This window comes from Eulemur rufifrons, chromosome 7 (assembly GCF_041146395.1).
Source record: "Eulemur rufifrons isolate Redbay chromosome 7, OSU_ERuf_1, whole genome shotgun sequence".
Classification (NCBI taxonomy): Eukaryota; Metazoa; Chordata; class Mammalia; order Primates; family Lemuridae; genus Eulemur; species Eulemur rufifrons.
Window position 1 is genome coordinate 243,620,262 of NC_090989.1, and position 20,199 is coordinate 243,640,460.

At 35.3% G+C, this 20,199-nt stretch overlaps 1 protein-coding gene across 1 annotated transcript; it reads left to right on the plus strand.

Annotated features, from left to right (window-relative positions):
- Window positions 1–10,247: 10,247 nt before the first annotated feature.
- Window positions 10,248–10,811, plus strand: LOC138387329 (large ribosomal subunit protein uL13-like). Its single transcript, XM_069474311.1, is given in 1 exon segment — window positions 10,248–10,811. A coding segment is annotated over 1 exon segment (564 nt).
- Window positions 10,812–20,199: the final 9,388 nt, after the last annotated feature.

Consider the following 20,199-nt stretch of genomic DNA (forward strand, 5'->3'; position numbering starts at 1 on the left):
ATGATAGTCAGTCCTACAGTCACTTTGTTACAAATCCAGACTGAATTCAGAATGTACGTGCCAGAAATTGTTAAAACTTCAGAGATAAGTAATTCAAAATGGATTTAACACACAACCTTCTCTCCAAACAGGCTTTAAGCTGGAAGTCTGTGGAGGGAAAGGACAATAGAGTTATTTTGATGTGAAACTTCTCTTCTTAGTGGACCCTCTCCCACTTCACTCCCCACTCCTTGAAATTTGCTAGTCTCTAAGCACCTCCAGGGTCAGAGCTGGGAGAGTGGGGAAGGTCAGTAAGTATGGATTGGTCTCTTTCAAGCTGCATCCCTCATATCCTCTAGACCTGACATATGTTTAACATGGACTCTCCCTGGTGGACTTTGCAGAGATTCTCTGCTGGGTCCCACAAAATACAACCCCTTAGACACGGGAGATACACCTTTTCCTTCCCCGTTTCCCTTTCTATCTTGCTTCAGCTTATATTTCTCTGGCATTCTACCGTATGCAGTGGCTCAGTGGTGTGTCCCCTCATCCCAGATACCAGTAGCCCTCCTAGGTTAAAGTAAAGATGGTCTCAACTTGGTCTTTCTCTCCTGTCTATAGCTGGTCCCTAGAAAATCACATCTTTTCCCCTGACAATCTTGGAACTGTGGGCCACTCTCAACATAGCAGACCTCTTGACTTCACTAGCCAGTGGTTAGCTAGCCCTTTTTTTACCTTCTGAACTTCTCACCTCCCAGATAGTGGGGTCCGCTGCAGGGAACACATCTCAAGCTCCCTCACTGGCCAATGAAAGCTCCTTCCTAGAACCTTGCTGAGCCACACAGGCACCTGATGCAAAAGAAAAAGTGCACACCCCTATGCATACTTATCAAAATATCCTCCCATATTTTGAACCAAGTGGAAAAACGTTACAAACTCTCTTCACCCCAAACACACACATTCCAAATGACTATATGGAAAACCTCATGGTTGTCTAATCTGTTTGTGTGCCTTTGTCAGCCCACATAAACACACCCAGTGGGAAGGATACATGGCTGTTCTGCCCTGCAACAAGGGCTATTTGGAAATGACTCTTCTGTTGCACAATAATGCAAGTTCATAAAGCAAACAAACAACAGCCTGTATTTATTTACATTTTTGATATTTTCTTCAACATGGATTGTTTTTGCATTTTTATTTTTAAAATATTGCATTAAATTATTTATCCTGATTACTGTGTTTTGGCATCCCCTTAAGTTCTTTTAATAACAGCTTTATTGAGATATAATTCACATACATAAAAGTCATCTACTAAAAGTATACAGCTGAATGATTTTTAGTACAGTCTGAGAATTTTCAGCCAACAGAATTTTAGAACATATTAATCACCCCATAAAAAAACACATTAGCAATCACTCTCCCTTTCTCTCATCCTGCCCCCAGCCCTAGGCAACCGCTAATCTATTATCTGTCACTTTTGATATACCCATGAAAAATGAAAACATATGTCCACACAAAAATGTTCACATGAATGTTCATAGAACCATTGTTCGAATAGTCAAAGATAGCTCCTTTAAGTTTTTCATTTGCATCTGCTTCTCCCTTGAGCTGAAAGAAGGAACATCCCTCATGGAACATCCCTCATCCTCATTCTTGTCTCTTTACATCAGTGCAACATTTCTCTCCAAGGAAATACTCCTCTTTCCCTATTCTGAGCTGGTTTTTTTTTTGGTTTTTTTGTTTTTTTGGTTTTTTTTTTTTTATACAAAGTCTCTGTCACCCAGGCTAGAGTGCAGTAGCATCATCACAGCTCACTAAAACCTTAAACTCCTGGGCTCAAGTGATCCTCCTGTCTCAGCCTCCTGAGTAGCTGGGACTATAGGCCCCCACACTGAACTGGGCTAATTTTTCTATTTTTAGTAGAGATGGGGTCTCACTCTTGCTCAGGCTGGCCTCACCTTGATCCAGCTGAGATGTCCTCTAGTCTTGAAACTGGTTCTGAATAGGTAATGAAAAAGTAGTATAGATTAGCATTTTGGTTCACATTATATACTTGCCAGTTAAAAGTGAAATTACTTAAACTCTCTGAACTTCAGTTTCCTCTTCTGTAAAATTGAGAAATAGCATTATGTTCTCATGGATTTGTTGTAAGGTTTAAATGAATCAATTCTTATAAAGTGCTTGTAGTAATCCCAAATACTCAAAAAGTTAACTGTGTGATTGTTTTTAATTTTAAATTTTTTATTGTTGTAAAAAACACTTCATAAAATGTACCATCTTAACCATTTTAAGTGAACAGTTCAGTAGTGTTAAGTGTATTTATGTTGTTGCAAAATGAATCTCAGAATTTTTTCATCCTGCAGAACTGACTCTATATTCATTAAACAACAGCTCCCCATATCCCCTTTCTCTTAACTCCTGGTAACCATCATTTTACTTTTGATATCTAGGAATTTTAATACCTCATATAAGGGAAATCATACAGTATTCATTCTTTTGTGACTGGCTTATTTCATTTAGCATAATGTTCTTAAGGTTCATCCATGCTGTATTACGTGACAGGACTTCCTTTCTTTTAAAGGTTGCATAGAGTTCCAGTGTATGTACGTACCACATTTTGTTTATTCATTCATCTGCCAATGAACGTTTAGGTTGTTTCCACCTCTTGACTATTGTAAACAGTGCTGCTATAAACATGGGTGTGCAAATAACACTTCAAGACCCTGCTTTCAAAGGATATATATCCAGAAGTGGGATTGCTAGAGCATCAGATGGTAGTTCTGTTTGTAATTTTTTGAGGAATCATTATATATTTTTCATAGCTATTGTACCATGTTACAATCCCACAACAGTGTACAAAGGTTCCAACTTCTCTATATCCTTGCCAGTGTTTGTTATTTTCTGGTTTTTGATAGTAGCCATCCTAATAGATGTGAGGAAATATGTCATTGTGGGGGTTTTGATTTGCATTTCTCTTATCATCAATAATGTTGAACACCTTTTCACATGCCTGTTGACCAGGTATACATCATCTCTGGAGAAATGTCTACTCAAGTCCTTTGCTCATTTTTTAATCAGGTTCCTTAATTTTTTGTAGTTGCTTTGTAGGGGTCCTACATGTATTCTGGATATTAACCACTTATCTAACAGATAATTTGCAAATACTTTTTCCCATTCTGTAGAATGGCTTTTCACTTTATTGATTATATTCTTTGATGAACAAAGGCTTTTAAGTGTGATATAGTGATTGCTTTTGTAATGTTCTCTATAAATTCTGTAAATGTAAGTTCCAAAGACATATAAGAGTCTGTCTTTGGAACTTCATATATATCTCAGTGGAAATTTCAATTTTATAGTCTTGTTATATTTATTTAGTTGATTTCTTATTGATAGACATTTAAGATTTTCCCAATATTTTGTTATTACCAACAATTCTGTACTTCTTTTTATATGTGTCATTTTTCATTTATACAAGAACATCTGTAGGAAAAATGCCTTGAACTGGAATTGCTGAATAAAATGGTTTATACTTTTAAAATTTTGATAACATGTCACTTTATACTCTTACCAACAAATTATGAAAATGCCTATTTTCTGACACACAGAGCAATCTAATACAGTGTATAATTGAACATCCTGATTTGCCAATCTGATAAATAAAAATTGTATCTTATTGTCAAAATTGTATCTCATTTTCATTTTCACTTGCATTTCTCTTATTATAAGTGAAAGTAAAATTATTTCATACTTTAAAGACTATTTGTTTTTCCTTTTCTGTAAAGTTTTTATATGTCCTTTGCCCATTTTGGGAGACTGGCTTTTTAAAAAATTAAATGATATGATTTTTTTATATATTAAAAAAGCAAACTGTTTATTTGTAATATGAATGGTAAATATTTTTCCTGAATTTGTATATCTTGGACTTGGTCTATGCTGTTTATTATTATGCAGAAAATTTTGAGTTTCTATAATTTACATATTTTGTATGAATCTCTTTTTAATAATCATACATTAAAAGGCTTTCCACACTCTGAGAACTTTTATAGGTTTCTTTTTTCACAATACATTTTTGATCCATCTAGAATTTACTTCAGCACGAAGTATGCAACGCAGATCCACACTTGTGTTGTCCAGGTATTTATGTGCACACTGTTCAGAAAATAAGCCAATTATTTTTCTTTTTTTTAATACTTTCTTTATCATTTGTTATAGTCTTGTATGTATTTAGGTCTATTGATGTTACATTGGTATGTATGTATGAATTACATATGTACACGCATATGTATATATGAACATATATACACATACATATTCATAGGCCAAAGTCCCATGTTCTTTTTTTTGATAGTTTTTTTTTAATTTCGAAAATTAAGGGGGTACAAATGTTTCTGGTTACATGAATTGCTTTGTATTGCTTGAGTCATAGGTATAGGTTTGCCCATCACCCAAACAGCGTTCATTGCACCAACCAGGTAGGTTTTTGCCCACTCCCGCCTGCCTGATTTCCACTGAGTTTTACTTCCCTCTGTGCACATGTGTCCTCATCAGTTAGTTACAATTCAATTGTGAGTACATGTGGTATTTTTTTTTCCATTCTTGAGATACTTCACCTAGGAGAATGGTCTCCAGTTCCATCTAAATTATTGCAAAAGGCATTAATTCATCCTTTTTATGGCTGAGTAGTATTCCACACTATACATATACCACATTTTATGAATCCACTCATGAATTGATGGGCACTTGGGTTGATTCCACATCTTTGCAATTGTGAATTGTGCTGCAATAAACATTCAAGCATAGGTGTCTTTTTGATAAAATGACTTATTTTCCTTTAGGTAAATACCCAGCAGTGGGAATGCTGGATCTAAAGGTAAGTCTACTTTTAGTTCTTTGAGGAATCTCCATACTGTTTTCCATAGAGGTTGTACTATTTTGCAGTCTAACCAACAATGTATAAGCATTCCTTTCTCTCTGCATCCACACCAGCATCTATTGCTTCTGGACTTTTTAATAAAACACTTTATATTATTGAGGTATAATTGATAAACAGGAATTGTATATGTTTAAGGCATATAACTTGATTTTTTGTATTTATATAGTACACTTAAAAAATTGGTATATAATAATTGTACATATTTATGAGGTGCATAGTGATGTTTCAAAACAATTTATACTGATCAGATCAAGGTAATTAGCATACCTATAATCTCATTTATCATAACTTTGTGTTGGGAATATTCAATATCCTTCTTCTAGCTATTTGAAACTGTACATTATTGTTAACTATAGTCATCCTACTGTGCTGTAGAAAACTAGAACTTATTCCTACTATCTAACTACAATTGTGTTATCCTTTAACAAATCTCTCCCTATCCTGCTCTTCCCCCTTCACTTCCAGCCTCTAGTATCCTTTTTACTTCTTTGAGTTCAACTTTTTTTAAGATTACACATATGAGTGAGAACATGTTGGGTTTAACTTTCTGTTACTGGCTTATTTCACTTAGGAAAATGTCTCCCAGTTTCATCCATGTTGCCACAAATGACAGGATTTCATTCTATTTTATGGCTGAATAAGATTCCACTGTGTATGTATACCACATTTTCTTTACCCACTTATCTGCTGTTGGATACCTAGGATGATTTCATATCTTGGCTACTGTGAATGGTGCTGCAATAAAAATGGGGGTGCAGATGTCTCTTTGATATGCTGATTTCCTTTTCTTTTGTTAAACACCCAGTAGTGGGATTGCTGGATCATATGGTAGATCTACTTGTAGATTTTTGAGGAACCTTTATAATATTCTTCATAGTGGCTATAGTAATGTACATTCCTACCAACAGTGTATAAGAATTCCCTTTTCTCTACGTTCTTGCTACCATTTGTTATTTTTTGTCTTTTTGATCATGGCCATCCTAACTAGGATGCGATGATACCTCATTGTGGTTTTGATTTGTATTTTTCTGATAATTAGTGATGAGCATTTTTTCACATACTTTTTGGTCATTTGTATGTATTCTTTTGTGTAACTTCTATTAGGATGACTTGCCCATTTTTAAATCGGATTACTTTTTTTTTTTTTGCTGTTGTTTGGGTTCCTTATATTAATATATTCTGGCTATTGATCCCTTGTCAGATAGATAACTTGCAAATATTTTCTGCCATTCTGTAAGTTGTTTCTTCCCTCTGTTGATTGTTTCCTTTGCTATGCAGAAGCTTTTTATCTTGATGTTATCCCATTTGTCTGTTTTTGCTTTGGTTGCCTGTGGTTTTGAGGTCTTACACAAAGTATCATTGCCCAGATAATTGTTCTCAAGCATTTCCCCAATGTTTTCTTCTAGTAGTTTTATAGTTTCAGGTCTTACATTTAACTCTTTAATCCATTTTGATTTGACTTTTGTATATTGTGAGAGATAGGGGTCTCATTTCATTCTTCTGCATATGGTTATCCAGTTTTCCAAACCCCATTTATTGAAGAGACTATCCTTTTCCCATTATATGTTCCTGGTACCTTTGTAGAAAATGAGTTGGCTGTAAATGTGTGGCTATATATCTGAGTTTTCTATTCTGTTCTATTGGTCTATGTGTCTGTTTTTATGTCAGTTATCATGCTGATTTGGTTACTATAGCTTCGTAGTATATTTTGAAGTTAAGTGTATGATGACTCCAGGTACTTTTTGCTCAGGATTGCTTTAACTGTTCAGAGTTTTTTTGTGGTTTTATACAAATTTTAGAATTATTTTCTCTATTTCTGTGAAGAATGATATTGATATTCTGATAGGGATTGCATTAAATCTGTAATTGCTTTGGGTTGAATTATCACTTAAACAATATTAAATGTTTGGTAGAATTCACCAGTGAAGCTTTCAGGTCCTGGGCTTTTCTCTAATGGGAGACTGTATCTTATGGCTTCAATCTCATTACTCATTATTGGTTTGTTCAGGTTTTCTATTTCTTCACCATTTAATCTTGGTACGTTGTCTGTTTGCGGAAATTCATCCATTTCTTCTAGGTTTTGGCATATAGTTGTTTATAATACTCTCTAATGATCCTTTGTTATTTCTGTGACATCAGTTATAATGTATCCTTTATCATCTCTGATTTTATTTATTTGGGTCTTCTCTTTTTTTCTTAGGCTAGCTAAAGGTTTATTGATTTTGTTTATTTTTTCAAAAAACCAACTTTTTGCTTTGTTGACCTTTTGTATTTTTTAGTCTCAGTTTCATTTATTTCTGCTCTGATCTTTCTTTCCTTTTAATAATTTTGGGTTTGGTTTGTTCTTGCTTTTCTAGTTCCTTGAGGTGTGTTGCTTGAATGTTGATTTCAAGTCTTTCTACTCCTTTGGTATAGGGATTTATTGGTATAAATATCCCTCTTAGAGATGCTTTTGCTGTATCCCATAGGTTTTGGTATGTTGTGTTTCCATTTTCATTTGTCTCAAAGAAATTTTAAATTTCTTTTATAATTTTTCTATTGACCCATTTATTGCTCAGGAGCATGTTGTTTAATTTGCATGAATTTGTATAGTTTCCAACATTCCTTCTATTATTGATTTCTAGGTTTATTCCACTGTGATCAGAAAAGATACTTGACATGATTTTGATTTTTAAAAATTTCTTAAGACTTGTTTTGTAATCTAACATATGATCTATCCAGGAGAATTTTCCATGTGCTGTTGAGAAAAATGTATATTCTGCAACTATTGGATGGAATATTTTATAAATGTCACTTAACTCCTTTTGGTTGAGAATGTAGTTTCTTTGTTGATATTCTGTCTAGATGTTCTATCCATTGCTGAAATTAGGGTGTTGAAGCCTCCTATCATTATTATATTGCAGTCAACCTTTCCTTTTAGGTCTATTAATTTTTTTTAATATTTGGTTGCTCTGGTGTTGGGTGCATACATTTTTATATATACAGGCAGTCCCTGGGTTATGGGTGACCCAACTTATGGTGTTCCAAATTTACAAATAGGCACCTAAGGATCCCCCATGAAGATAATTTATAATTAAATAATTAAATTAATAATTTAGGAACTAATTTCTTCCATGCATAGAAACAAACCTCCTAAAAATTATTTTGTTGATTATTCTTATTGTGAATAAAAACCAAACCTCTATGGTGTAAGAGGTTCATTGATGAGCATCTTTATGCTAGTGGCTAGTCTCATTGTTTATATGGTTGCTTACACACAGCATCGTTTCTTAAGATTTTTATTCAATTTAGTGAGTCTGTGTTGACCCTTATGACCATGCCTTCAAAGTTAAAAGTCCACGGCAAGTCCAGGTGAGCTTGCTATGAAGAGAAAGGTGATTAAGATGGAAATGAAAGTAGAAATAAGCATTCAGAGAAAGGCCAGATGCCATCATTCATGGGGAAAGCATTGGACGTCAGGCGTAGAACAATTATAAAGGATAAAGTGAGAATAATGGAACATGTGAAAGGTAGTTAGTGCTCCAATGAAAGCTTCATTTATTACTAAGAAATATAGTGAATTAATTTTTGAAATGGAAAGGTTATTGTTGATTTGGTTAGGTCAAAATATGCCTATTAGCCTAGCATTGATGCAACATTAGTTGCGTGGTAAGCTTTAGTATTCTTCTATGAAATTTCTCCTCTCTCCTATCTAAACTTTTGTATGAATTTGTTTTTATGCTCTGAATTAAAAGAAAGAGCACAATAGTTTCTGTAACTTATTATTATAGTACAGAGGTAGTATTATACTGTATCAGCATTACCATATATGAGCTGTTATAGTATTGTTATTATTAGTATTATTACCATATATGCGCTGTTCATCAGGGATTTGAGTTACATACAAATCTGACATTCTCCAGAATGTATCTTAATATTTTTTCTTTGTTAAAATTCTCACTTTGTTCACACATTGCACTCCTAACCTTGACAAGCATCTTTATGAGAATTATTTTATAAATTCTCCATCAGATAACTCATATATCTTTATTTCATGAGAGTTGATTCTAGAGATTTATCTTGTTCTTTTAGTTGAAGCATATTTCCCTGTTTCTTTGTTTTCCTTGACTTTTGTGTTGGTTTGTATGTGTTAGGCAAAACAGCCACCTCCCCCAATATTCACATACTGGCCTTATAGAGAATCTGACCCCCATCAATCAGCCTGGCCAGAGATTCTGGGTACCTCTCTAACCTTTGCTCTTCTAAACCACTATCATTGCTCTTACTGACCCCCAGGAGACCAGAGTATGCCATGTCCTGCCAGTGTCCTGAAACAGATGAGTTACAAGCCGGTCTGTCAGGCAGAAGTTGGACAAGTCAGGGTGAAGGAAGACTAGGTGTGTAGTTTAACTCCTTCCAGAGAAAAGCTGGAGGCTTCTGTTTTGTTGATGGAATAGCCAGAAGATGAGCCACAGGAAGTGCCTCCACAGTCACTTAAGCTCCCAGAGAACTAGTGATTGCCTTCCCCATTAGATCCTAGAGACAGGGTAGTTAGAAGCCAATCTTTGGGCAGCATCCTGAAAAGTCAACACTTACCTGTGCAGTCTAACTTTGTTTAGGAAGAAGTTGGGAGCTGCGCTTTCTTGCCTGCTTGCTCTGCACTGAGCCTGGAGGAGGAGCTGCAAGAAGTGCTCATGCATCCTTTCAAAGCTGCCTCTTTTTTCCTTTGTTGTCCCAGGCACTAATGAATGATAGACCACTAGCTCCCAGAGACAGACGAGTTAGGAGGCAGTCCTTCAGGTGTCAACTGGAAATGTTGGGGCACTAGACGTGCTGTCCAAAGTTTTTGCTCCTTGAGGAGAAGCTGGGAGTTAGTGGTTCCCTCCTACTTGTATGACACAGTGCTGAGGGTGGGATTTATGGCAAGCGTTTCTCAGCTTTTCCTATCTGTTTTGATGTGAATATTTTCTCAGTCACTCCATGTGCAGGAGGAGTCTCTCAATGAGTTTCTAGATATCTCACAGAGGAAATTGATCTATGTGTCCCGTTTATTCAGTCCGTCTGTGGGTGGAGAGAGAATATGAAACTTCCTATTCCGTTATGTTGCTCACTTCGCTCTCTTTCCTACTCTATTAATTATTGTAGTTTTTCAATGTCTTAATACCTGGAATGAGGAGGATTCTCTACTCCTACTTCAGTACCTTTATTGTTTAGCATTATCTGTCTATTCTTGCTTGATTATTTTCGTATGAATTTTAGAAGCTTGTGGAATTCCAGAAATGTTGTCTAACTACTTACATAGAGATAAAGTTAAAATTCAAAAATTAAAGAGTGCTTTCCCAAGCGGCTGCCAAAGATGGCAAAGGGGCAGGTCTTGGTGCTGCATGGCAGAAGCCATCTCCTGGGCTGCCTAGATGGCCATCGTGGCCAAACAGGTATTTCTGGGCTGGAAGTAAGAAAAAGGTTAAAGTACCTGGCTTTCCTCTGCAAAGGGATGAACACCAACCTGTCCCGTGGCCCCTACAATTTCTGGGCCCCCAGCTGCATTTTCTGGTGGACGGTGCGAGGCATGCTGCCCCACAAGACCAACTGAGTCCAGGCTGCCCTGAACCACCTCTAAGTGTTTGATGGGATCTCACTGCCATATGACAAGAAAAAGCGGATGGTGGTTCCTGCTGCCCTCAAGGTTGTGCATCTGAAGCCTATGAGAAAGTTTGCCTACCTGGGGCGCCTGGCTCACAAGGTTGGCTGGAAGTACCAGGCAGCGACAGCCATCCTGGAGGAGAAGAGGAAGAAGGTCAAGATCCACTACTGGAAGAAAAAGCAGCTCACGAGGCCACGGAAACAGGCCGAAAAGAACGTGGAGAAGAAAATTGACAAAAACACAGAGGTCCTCAAGAACCATGGACTCCTGGTCTGAGTCCAATAAAGACTTTATTCTTCATGCGTGGCCTGTCCTGTCCATCCTCCACTGCCACACTGGGATGTAGGGGACCCAGGGGTGGCAGTCCAGGTGCCACAGGCAACCTGGGACGTAGAAAGCTGGGGACAAGGAATGGGCCTCAGACACTGCATGTCTGTAAGGTTAAATAACTCTAGGACTTGTGCAGACATAATTTATTTATGACTTGTTTGTGAGAGTTTTAGAAAACCGATAGAACCACCAGTTACCTAAGTTTCAATAATAGGAGGGGAGCCGTGCCTTGTGAATGGGGCATCTGGTTTAACTTCTCCCTTGGTCGTATACTATGCTCTGCAGCTGGTATAATGTGAGAAGACGCTTAAGGGGACAGTATGAGCTTGGTGTTGTGCAAAGTATTTATACATGTACAGAATGGAAAGATAAGATGTGCAACCAGGGAGTTACAGGTATGACCTTGTTCCTTCCCTGTATTTTGTGATCCAGAAACAAATAAATTGCTTTCAGAGAAAAAAAATTAAAGAATATTAAACTATGAACTTAAATTTTACTTTCCAGAAACATGGAAACATATGGTAACATGTATGTTATGTCTTCCCATATGTTTACCTCCTGTTTTGTCTTCATCAGTGGCATTTTAATGTTTTCCTTGTATCAAGCTAATATGTTTCTTGTTAAGTTTATTCCTGGTGTTTTATCTTTTTTGTCATTATTTTTAATTGGATCTTTTCTTTCACTATGTCTTCTAATTTGTTGATTGAATATATGAAGGCTATTTATTTATATATTAGTATTATACCTAGTCATCTTACTAATGTTTGAAATAGCTTTCTAGCTGATTCTCTTGAGTTTTCTAAATAGTTTTAGGATCTACTAAAATGATAATTTATTTTCTCCATTCCAATATTTATATCTCTTACTCTTTCTGTTATCTGTTTGCGTTGCTAATGTCTCCCTCACAATGATTCTGCATCGTATGTCACCATGATTTGCTCTGTCACTTGCTTTAAGTCTCTACTAAAATGTTGCCTTAGCAGAGAAGCTATCCCCAATCACTTAATTTAAAATAACAATGTCCCACCCTTTACTCTAACCTACCTCACTCTATCTCTCTTATCCTGCTTTATTTTTTGCCCATAGCAGTTTTTCCTATCTGGTATTTGATTGATTATTTATTCATTGTTTTTTCCTTAATACTGTAAACTCTATGGACTGTGGTATTTATTTTGTGCAAAGATTTTTTTCCCCTCTGACTAGAATAGTGGTTAGCACCACTTGGCTCTAAATAAATATTTGTTAAATAAATGCACGAGTGTTAAACAATAACAGTGGTAAAGAATATGTTTTACTTATTCCTTAATAGGAATGTGTCTATTGCTTTCCCATTGAGCTCAATGCTGTGTAGTTGGTATTTAATGTTTATTTAAAATCTGTTTTTTTAAAAGCAATAAAAGGATTTCTGAAAATTGACCTTTATTTTTCGTTCACTGTTTTAATTTTTTAATGAAATTTTTTTCTTAGCATTTAGGCCCATTTACCAACTTGCATAGTTTAATATTAGTATTTAAGCCTTAATAATTGTATGACTGAAGTTTAGTGTTTGGCTTTGGGTCTTACCACTATCTCATTGCTGTTTTGGCTTGACCTTTTCTCTCAACACTTTTTTATTTTGCTCCACTTTGAATGTAACACCTATAAAGAGAAGTGCACAAAATATAAATGTGTAGCTCAATGACTTAACACAAAACAAAACTCATAAAACCACTATGCAAGTCAAAAAATAGAACATTAGAAGTATGAATTGTGCCCTTTCCCAATCATTCCTGACTCTGCACACTATTTTGACTTCTAACATTATAATTTAGTGAATTTGTTTTTGAGCATTATATAAATGAAACCACAGAATATGTATTCTTTTGTTAAACATTATATGATTCATTATAAAATGCATCCATGCTGTTACTTATAGATGTAGTTTTTTCATTTTTATTGATGTATTAGGATATTGCATTGTGACACTATACTATTTCTTCCAGAATTCCCAATCCCCTCTCCCTACTCCTTAAACAGGGTTAATTGTTATTTGCTATTTTTCCATTTTTCTTTCCCCATAGAGACTGTCTCTTTCTCACTGTTAACCATAATTATTATCTCTTGCTTTTCTTTTATTCTTGATGTTTCAAGGGTCCTATTTTTCCTTAGCCTTTCTGCTCTTAATCACCCTGACTCCTTGTTCTATTCTTTTTTTTCTCCACAAACTCCTCCACCCCATTAAAGAAAAAACAAAACTAATGCAGAATATTATGATAATGAAGAAAACATGGCAATCACAAGCTAAAGTAGTGTACAATTAAACTGTTAACTTCTATTTTTTAATTTATTGAAAACCTTTTTTCACAGAAATATCTTAGATTTGGAATGATGTTCCTTTTTTTTTTTTTTTTGAGACAGAGTCTTACTCTGGGTAGAGTGCAATGGAGTCATCGTAGCTCACAGCAACTTCAATTTCCTGGGCTCAAGCCATCCTCTTGCCTCAGCCTCCCCAGTAGCTGGGACTACAGTGGGCGTGCCATATCGCGCAGCTAATTTTTCTATTTTTAGTGGAGATAGGATCTCCCTTTTCTTGCTGAGGCTGGTCTCAAATTCCTGAGCTCAAGCAATACTCCCACCTTGGCCTCCCCCATAGTGCGAGGATTACAGGCACAAGCCACTGTGCCCAGCGGAATGATGTTTCTTTGTCTGACTTTATTTTAGAAAGACACAAGTTAGCTCTTTCTAGCCTCATCCTTTGTAGTTTTAAGTGTGCCAACCAAAGTATTTAATAAAATACTTTTGATGATATAGGGGAATTAAAGTAATTTAGAAAGCAAATGTATCTTATTTGCATGAATATAATTATGTATTAAAGATGTGATTCACATAAATCATTCCTTTAGGGGGATATCTTATTGTTTCATTGGAACTTAAACTGAAAATAATTCAAAATACTATTTGAGTGGCATTAACTTCAAGTATTCTCTCAAATTTTGTGATGATTTTGTTGTTGCTATCTTTTAACAGCAGGAATAACTTTGTATTAATCTAAATTTAAATATTAACAATATGTTATCTGCAAGAAACATCTTAACCTGCTTATTCTACTAATAGCATTGCTCACTTTTGCTTTAAAAATGAGAACTGTCTCTGACAAAAATTTGTTGGAGCTATTTTCTGTAGTAAAAGGATGGAAAACCATTAGGCCTGTTTAGTTGGCTCCAGGTTTTGAAGTAATTTAATTGAACTTGTTCTCAAGTTTAACCTGTAGACAGTGTGGAGAGAAGATTCTCTGATATCTCAAATGAAGACAGATCAGAAGATCAGTCCTCTTGCATATTGAATGGATTCTCAGAGCAATAGTGTTTACATTCATCTACAACTTAATAGTTGTGAAGTGTGTTTCAAAAAGAAACAAATAAAAACAAAGTTATTCACTATCCTCACACCTGCAGAATATTTAGAAGTAAATGATAAAGCAATCATTTTCAGAATACTAAATTTTCAAATGAGAAAACAATAAGCTGCTTTTCTAGGAGGGAGAGTTGGTTTTCTATTTTTGTTTAAAATCTATAATATTTTATTTCCTGTTCATTTTGCTTTGTTTTTTTTTTGTCATTTTTTATTGATTTACAATAGTACATATTTTGGGGATACATGTGATATTTCGATACATGTATACAATGTGTAATGATTAAATCAGAGTCATTGGGATATCAATCACCTCAAACATTCATCTTTTCTTTGTGTTGGAAACATTATATTTTTCTTTTCTAGCTATTTTGAAATTTTCAATAAATAATTAACTATAATTTCCCAACTGTACTATTGAATACTGGAACTTATTCCTTCTATCTAACTATATTTTTGTACCCATTAACCAACTTAGAATTAGTCTTTTAGATATCACTAATAATGGTCGATTTATTTTGATGTTACAACACAGGTAAAATAATCTTTTCTATTATAATTTCTTTCTTATTAATCCATATGGGTCTATAAACTAAGCCAATTCTTGATAAATATATATATAATTTAAATTATTAATTAAAACATTATGTACAAAGGGCTATTAATATTTTTCCTTCTATTCATTTTCATAAAACAAAATAAATATCCACTGTGCAGTAAACTGAAGTAATTGTGTGTGTAAATCTATGCTTATATGCAAATATATTTTATGTAAATTTGAATATTTTATAGGAAAACTAGTGAAATATTTAATGTGCAAAAGTTATACACTATACACTTTCTAGTTAAATCTCTTGAGAGTGGGTAATCATAAGAGACCTTTCTTGAGATAGCTATAGAGGTGAAAAATCTGGAGAGGCTTCCATTTAAATATACCCACTGAAAACATATATTTATACGTGTTCTTTCCTAAGATTACATTAAAATAGAAAAGATATAAATTCACAAGGACAAATAGAGTGTGAGGGGAGACAAGTTATTTATTAATGTTGCAACTGGTATTTTGACCAATTTTTAGTTTAATGTTAGTTATCTAAACTGGTGAAACTCGGGGACAACAATTATTTTTGGAGGAATTTAAGCAATTGGAACTGCCTGAAAAGTGAAATATGTTTCCTCGTTAGAAAGAGAGTTTCCCTTCATTGGTGAGCCATTAAACAGAGATGGAATCTCCACTTATGGAAATGTTATTAGAGGGCATTTGATGAGGGTATGTGCGTTTTGTAGAATAGACTGGAGCTGGGGGTGGTGAGGCAGAAGGGGACTAGAGGCTTCCTGTAGATTTTTATCCCAAGAGTATCTGTGATTAAAAAATTGTAAAATCCCTTTATCATTTACAAACCTAGTGTATCCTATATTATCACTTTTAAAATCTGAACAGTCATCTTTATGCTAATTGATAGCAACTAAGAAATTAAATTTAATGAAATTTTTGAGCACCTGCTAGTTTTTATTTATTTTGTTTTTTATACAGGCAGCACAATTCGATGATTGTTTAAAATAAAGAAAATAAGACACTTATTTTCAAATAACTTCCCTAGGTACTTAAATTATGTTGGACTTAGTGCCAAAGATTTCAGTTTACTAGCAATTACTGGTGCTTTACTTTTTAGAGAAAAATAGAGGGCATAAAACAAGAAAAAAAAGTCAGTATTTAAAAATCTAGAAAGTTGGTTAAGGTGATTTTCTGTTTAGAGTCAGTTAAACCTAGGTTCAATCCCAAGTTTGCCATTTTTTAGCTATATAACTGTTAGCACATTGTTTACCTTTTTTGAGTCTGTTTCTTTGTCTATAAAATGTGGAAATAAAATCTACCGTAGGACTTTTGTGAGTATTTAATGAGATGAAGCATGTGAAAGATGTAGCACATTGTTGCCTTGTAAACACTTAATAATCATTGGCTATTAATGATAGAACGATGTTAACATGCAGACAGGTACCCCTGTGCATAACAGGTGTAACCTATGATAGGTCAAATGACATACCATAGTAAAGCTCTAGAGCTAAGAACAATCTGGAAAATCTCACTTGGTTTGGTAGACTTTCCATGGAATTCTGTAAAGAGTTGTAGATAATAATCAATTTCTTACTCTGCCCAGAAAAATGCCAAATAGATTCAACATATAAAAATAATGATTACTAGTTTGACATTGTCCTAGAGAGGTTAGATAAGAGGCGGTATCTGTGCTCAAAAATCTGTACTTGTATATTCTTTCGGTTACATAAGTAGCTATTGTTAGGTTATGTCACTGTGTAGGGTTCTGCTGGCATAACAAGATGCTGAAGTGTTTTTAATGTATGAGTCTGGTATTCCCGTGTGACTAAATGCATTGTTTACTAATGATGTTAAGTGTAGGGTAGCTCATTTAAAAAATTGGTCTATTGTATAAAATAAGCCTGATTTAAAATAAGACCATGTATTTTATTTAATCCAAAAATTAATGTTCCTAAAGAAAATGCAAACCCATTTTAATGGTTACCATGCAATTCTAATAAAAATATCTGGCAAAAATGATCAGCAATTACTTACTGTTAAGCCTATTTACTCGTATTGAATGGAGAGAGATTTTTTAAAAATTTTAATTTAAGAAATATATAATAGTAGGAACCCAGAATCATAATGCTCACAGAGAGTAATGGTTTCTTAACTACAATTCACATACCCTGTACTAGTTGTGAGTTCCTTTTGAGCTTTAACATAAAAAAGCAACAAGCAGTGCCAGTTTTCTTGAAAAGAAACTGAGTTCTGCTGTAAATTTTTTTTTTTCAAGTTAGGCAAGAAACGTAGGTATAATCTAGCAAATGGTTTCAAAATGAAAAAAAAAAAATCAATCAATACTTGGATCTGTTAATGTTGAGCCTCACCTCAGACTTCAAGTTTTCTGATTATATATAATATAAAAAGCATATGCATGGAAGTAAAACAAAGACGAGTAGGAAATCAATTATTTCTTCATATACCTTAAGAATACCTTTTTAAGCTTGCAAGCTTAACTAATAACACACTCAGAAAGGGCACTCTTCATAGTGGGTATAAAAATGGCCTAATTTGAAAGACAATGTGTCTGGCATGCATACCCAGTAGGTTCCATTCAGCAAACTCTTGAGGTTTCATGTTAACATAATGAAATATTGTACTATTCCTTGTAGGCTAAATTTTTCTTTATCTGCTAAATCAATAGCCTAATGATATTTTGTCCAACTCTGCCTGCATCTAAATTTGAAGTTGCTTTGCTGAAAATCATAAGTGGCTTGCTCTGAAGCCACTCACCTTCTCCTTTTACTTCCCTTCCCACCCCCATCCAAGTTTTTTACAATTAGTTTTTAGAATATACATAATAAATATTAATAAGACTCACATAGGCATAGAAGTTTTATTCAGATGTCAGGGAAGGTGTTCATCTTTCCTGAATGTGTTACACACGTTATGGTGTTGGCCTTCTTCAGGCTCTTCAATAAGGAAATGTTGGAATCCAATGTAATTATACTTATGTTAACGTGGTTATCTCTCTGAGGTGGGTTACTCAATTTAATTTAACAATAAACTGCTATGTGTACAGGGAAAGGGCATTTGAAGCAGTTTCACAAGACTCAATGTAATATAAACTTATAATAAATATTTATAGGAGTATAAACCTACAACTTATATTCTTAAATCTGTATCTCTGAAGGATTCATAAATTTAATTTATTTATTTATTTAGCAAACAAGCCTTCCTCTAGAAGGTAAATTTTAAATTCTCAGGTCCTTAATTAATGAGGCAGTGTTTTTCATATTACATTAAGATTTTTAACATGAAAAATTTCAAACAGACCTGAAAATAGAAAGAAAAGTAAAATAAATCCTTACATATCTATTACCCAATTTTCATAGTTACTGAGTCTTTACCAAACCTCAGTAATTCAACCAAATGCTTTGTCATTTTATTTTGATGAAATATATTATGTAAACTTTTTTTTGGAAGAATAACAAACTGCAGGAAAGGTACAGAAATCATAAAAATATACCCCTGTAAGTATCTATACCAGGAAGCAAAACATTAGCAGAACCCCAAGTCTTCTCATGCCCCTGTGGGGGCTCAGAAAACATCCCAAAATATAGCACTCGGACATGCTGAACTAAAGAGGCAGCCTCAGGCCAGGCATGGCGGCTCAGGCCTGTAATCCTAGCACTCTGGGAGGCCGAGGCGGGCGGATTGTTTGAGCTCAGGAGTTCAAGACCAGCCTGAGCAAGAGCGAGACCCCATCTCTACTAAAAATAGAAAGAAATTATATGGACAGCTAAAAATATATACAGAAAAAATTAGCTGGGCATGGTGGCACATGCCTGTAGTCCCAACTACTGGGGAGGCTGAGGCAGAAGGATCGCTTGAGCCCAGGAGTCTGAGGTTGCTGTGAGCTAGGCTGATGCCACGGCACTCTAGCCTGGGCAACAGAGCGAGACTCTGTCTCAAAAAAAAAAAAAAAAAAAAAAATGAGTCAGCCTCAAGTTCTCCTGACCTTCCCTCCACCTTCAGTCTCTTAATCCTGTCTCTCCCAAAGCACAGAATGAGACTATTCTCTGAAGTTCCCTTATCTACCTAAAAACTAAACCCACCAAAGAGGAGCACCATTGCTTTCGATACCCTCCCCAAAATTTCATTAACCAAAGAAGAGTAAAACTCATATTGCAGAGGAAGAGACTAAAAATTAAACACCACACCTAAAACTCAGGCAAACTATGTCCCAAACTATTGTCTGTTCTCATGTCCCACACAATTTCCAAAGAGAATCATTTCTTAACATTGTCTGAGCATTGGGCCATTTGTTAAAACTGAAGATTAGTTACTTCCCATGTGTTAAACAAAATATTAGTATCCTAAACTTAATAAATGATTACCATGGGGTATCCATATTCTTCCTTAGGGGAATCATTAATGCTTTCTAACCCTGCTTGTCTGCTTCCTTGTCATGGTCAATGTTTTTAAAGGTCCCCAGTTCTTCCAAGCAAGGAAAAAAAAAAATATCCCCAGGAGATTGGAGTATGTATTATGTGTGTGGTGTGAGGTAGGTGTGTGTGTGTGTGTGTGTGTGTGTGTGTTTGTGTGACTATTTTTGTTTGTGGGGAAATAGGGGGTAGGATGGAATAGGTGTGAGGATGTGGTGGTTAATTTTAGGTATCAACTTGGCTGGATTAAGGAATACCTAGAGAACTGATTAAGCATTACTTCTGGGTGTGCCTGTGAGGGTGTTTCCATAGGAGACTGGTGTGTGAGTTAGTGGACCAAGTGGGGAAGACCTGCCCTTAATGTGGGTGGGCACCATCCAATAGGCTGGGGACCGGGATGGAATAAAAAAGGAGAGAAAGGATTTCTCTCTCTCTCTTTCTCTCTCTTTCTCTCTCTCTCTCTCTCTCCCCCTCTCCTGGAGCTGGGACACTCTCTTCCTCCTGCCCTTGGAACTGTGAACTCCAGACTTTCTGGCCTTGGAACTCCAGGACTTACATCAGTGGCTGCCTGGGTTCTCAGGCCTTCAGCCTCAAACTGAGAATTATACTATTGTCTTCCTGATTCTGAGGCTTTTGGGCTTGGGCTGAGCCATGCTACTGGCATCCCAGGATCTCCAGCTTGCAGGTAGCCTGTCATGGGACTTCTCAGCCTCCATAGTTGTATAAGCCAATTTCCCTAATAAATCTCCTATCTATCTATCTATCTATCTATCCTGTTGATTCTGTCTCTCTGGAGAACCTTCCTAATACAAAGGGATATTGTAGGCAAGCAGGGAGACGAAAACAGAATATATCAAAGATAGGAACTTTCAAATTAGTGTTGCTAAGTGTACATGTGTATTTCTTTTGGTTGTTGTTGTCCCAGGTTTATTAAAATATTACAGCATAGCAGAAAGAT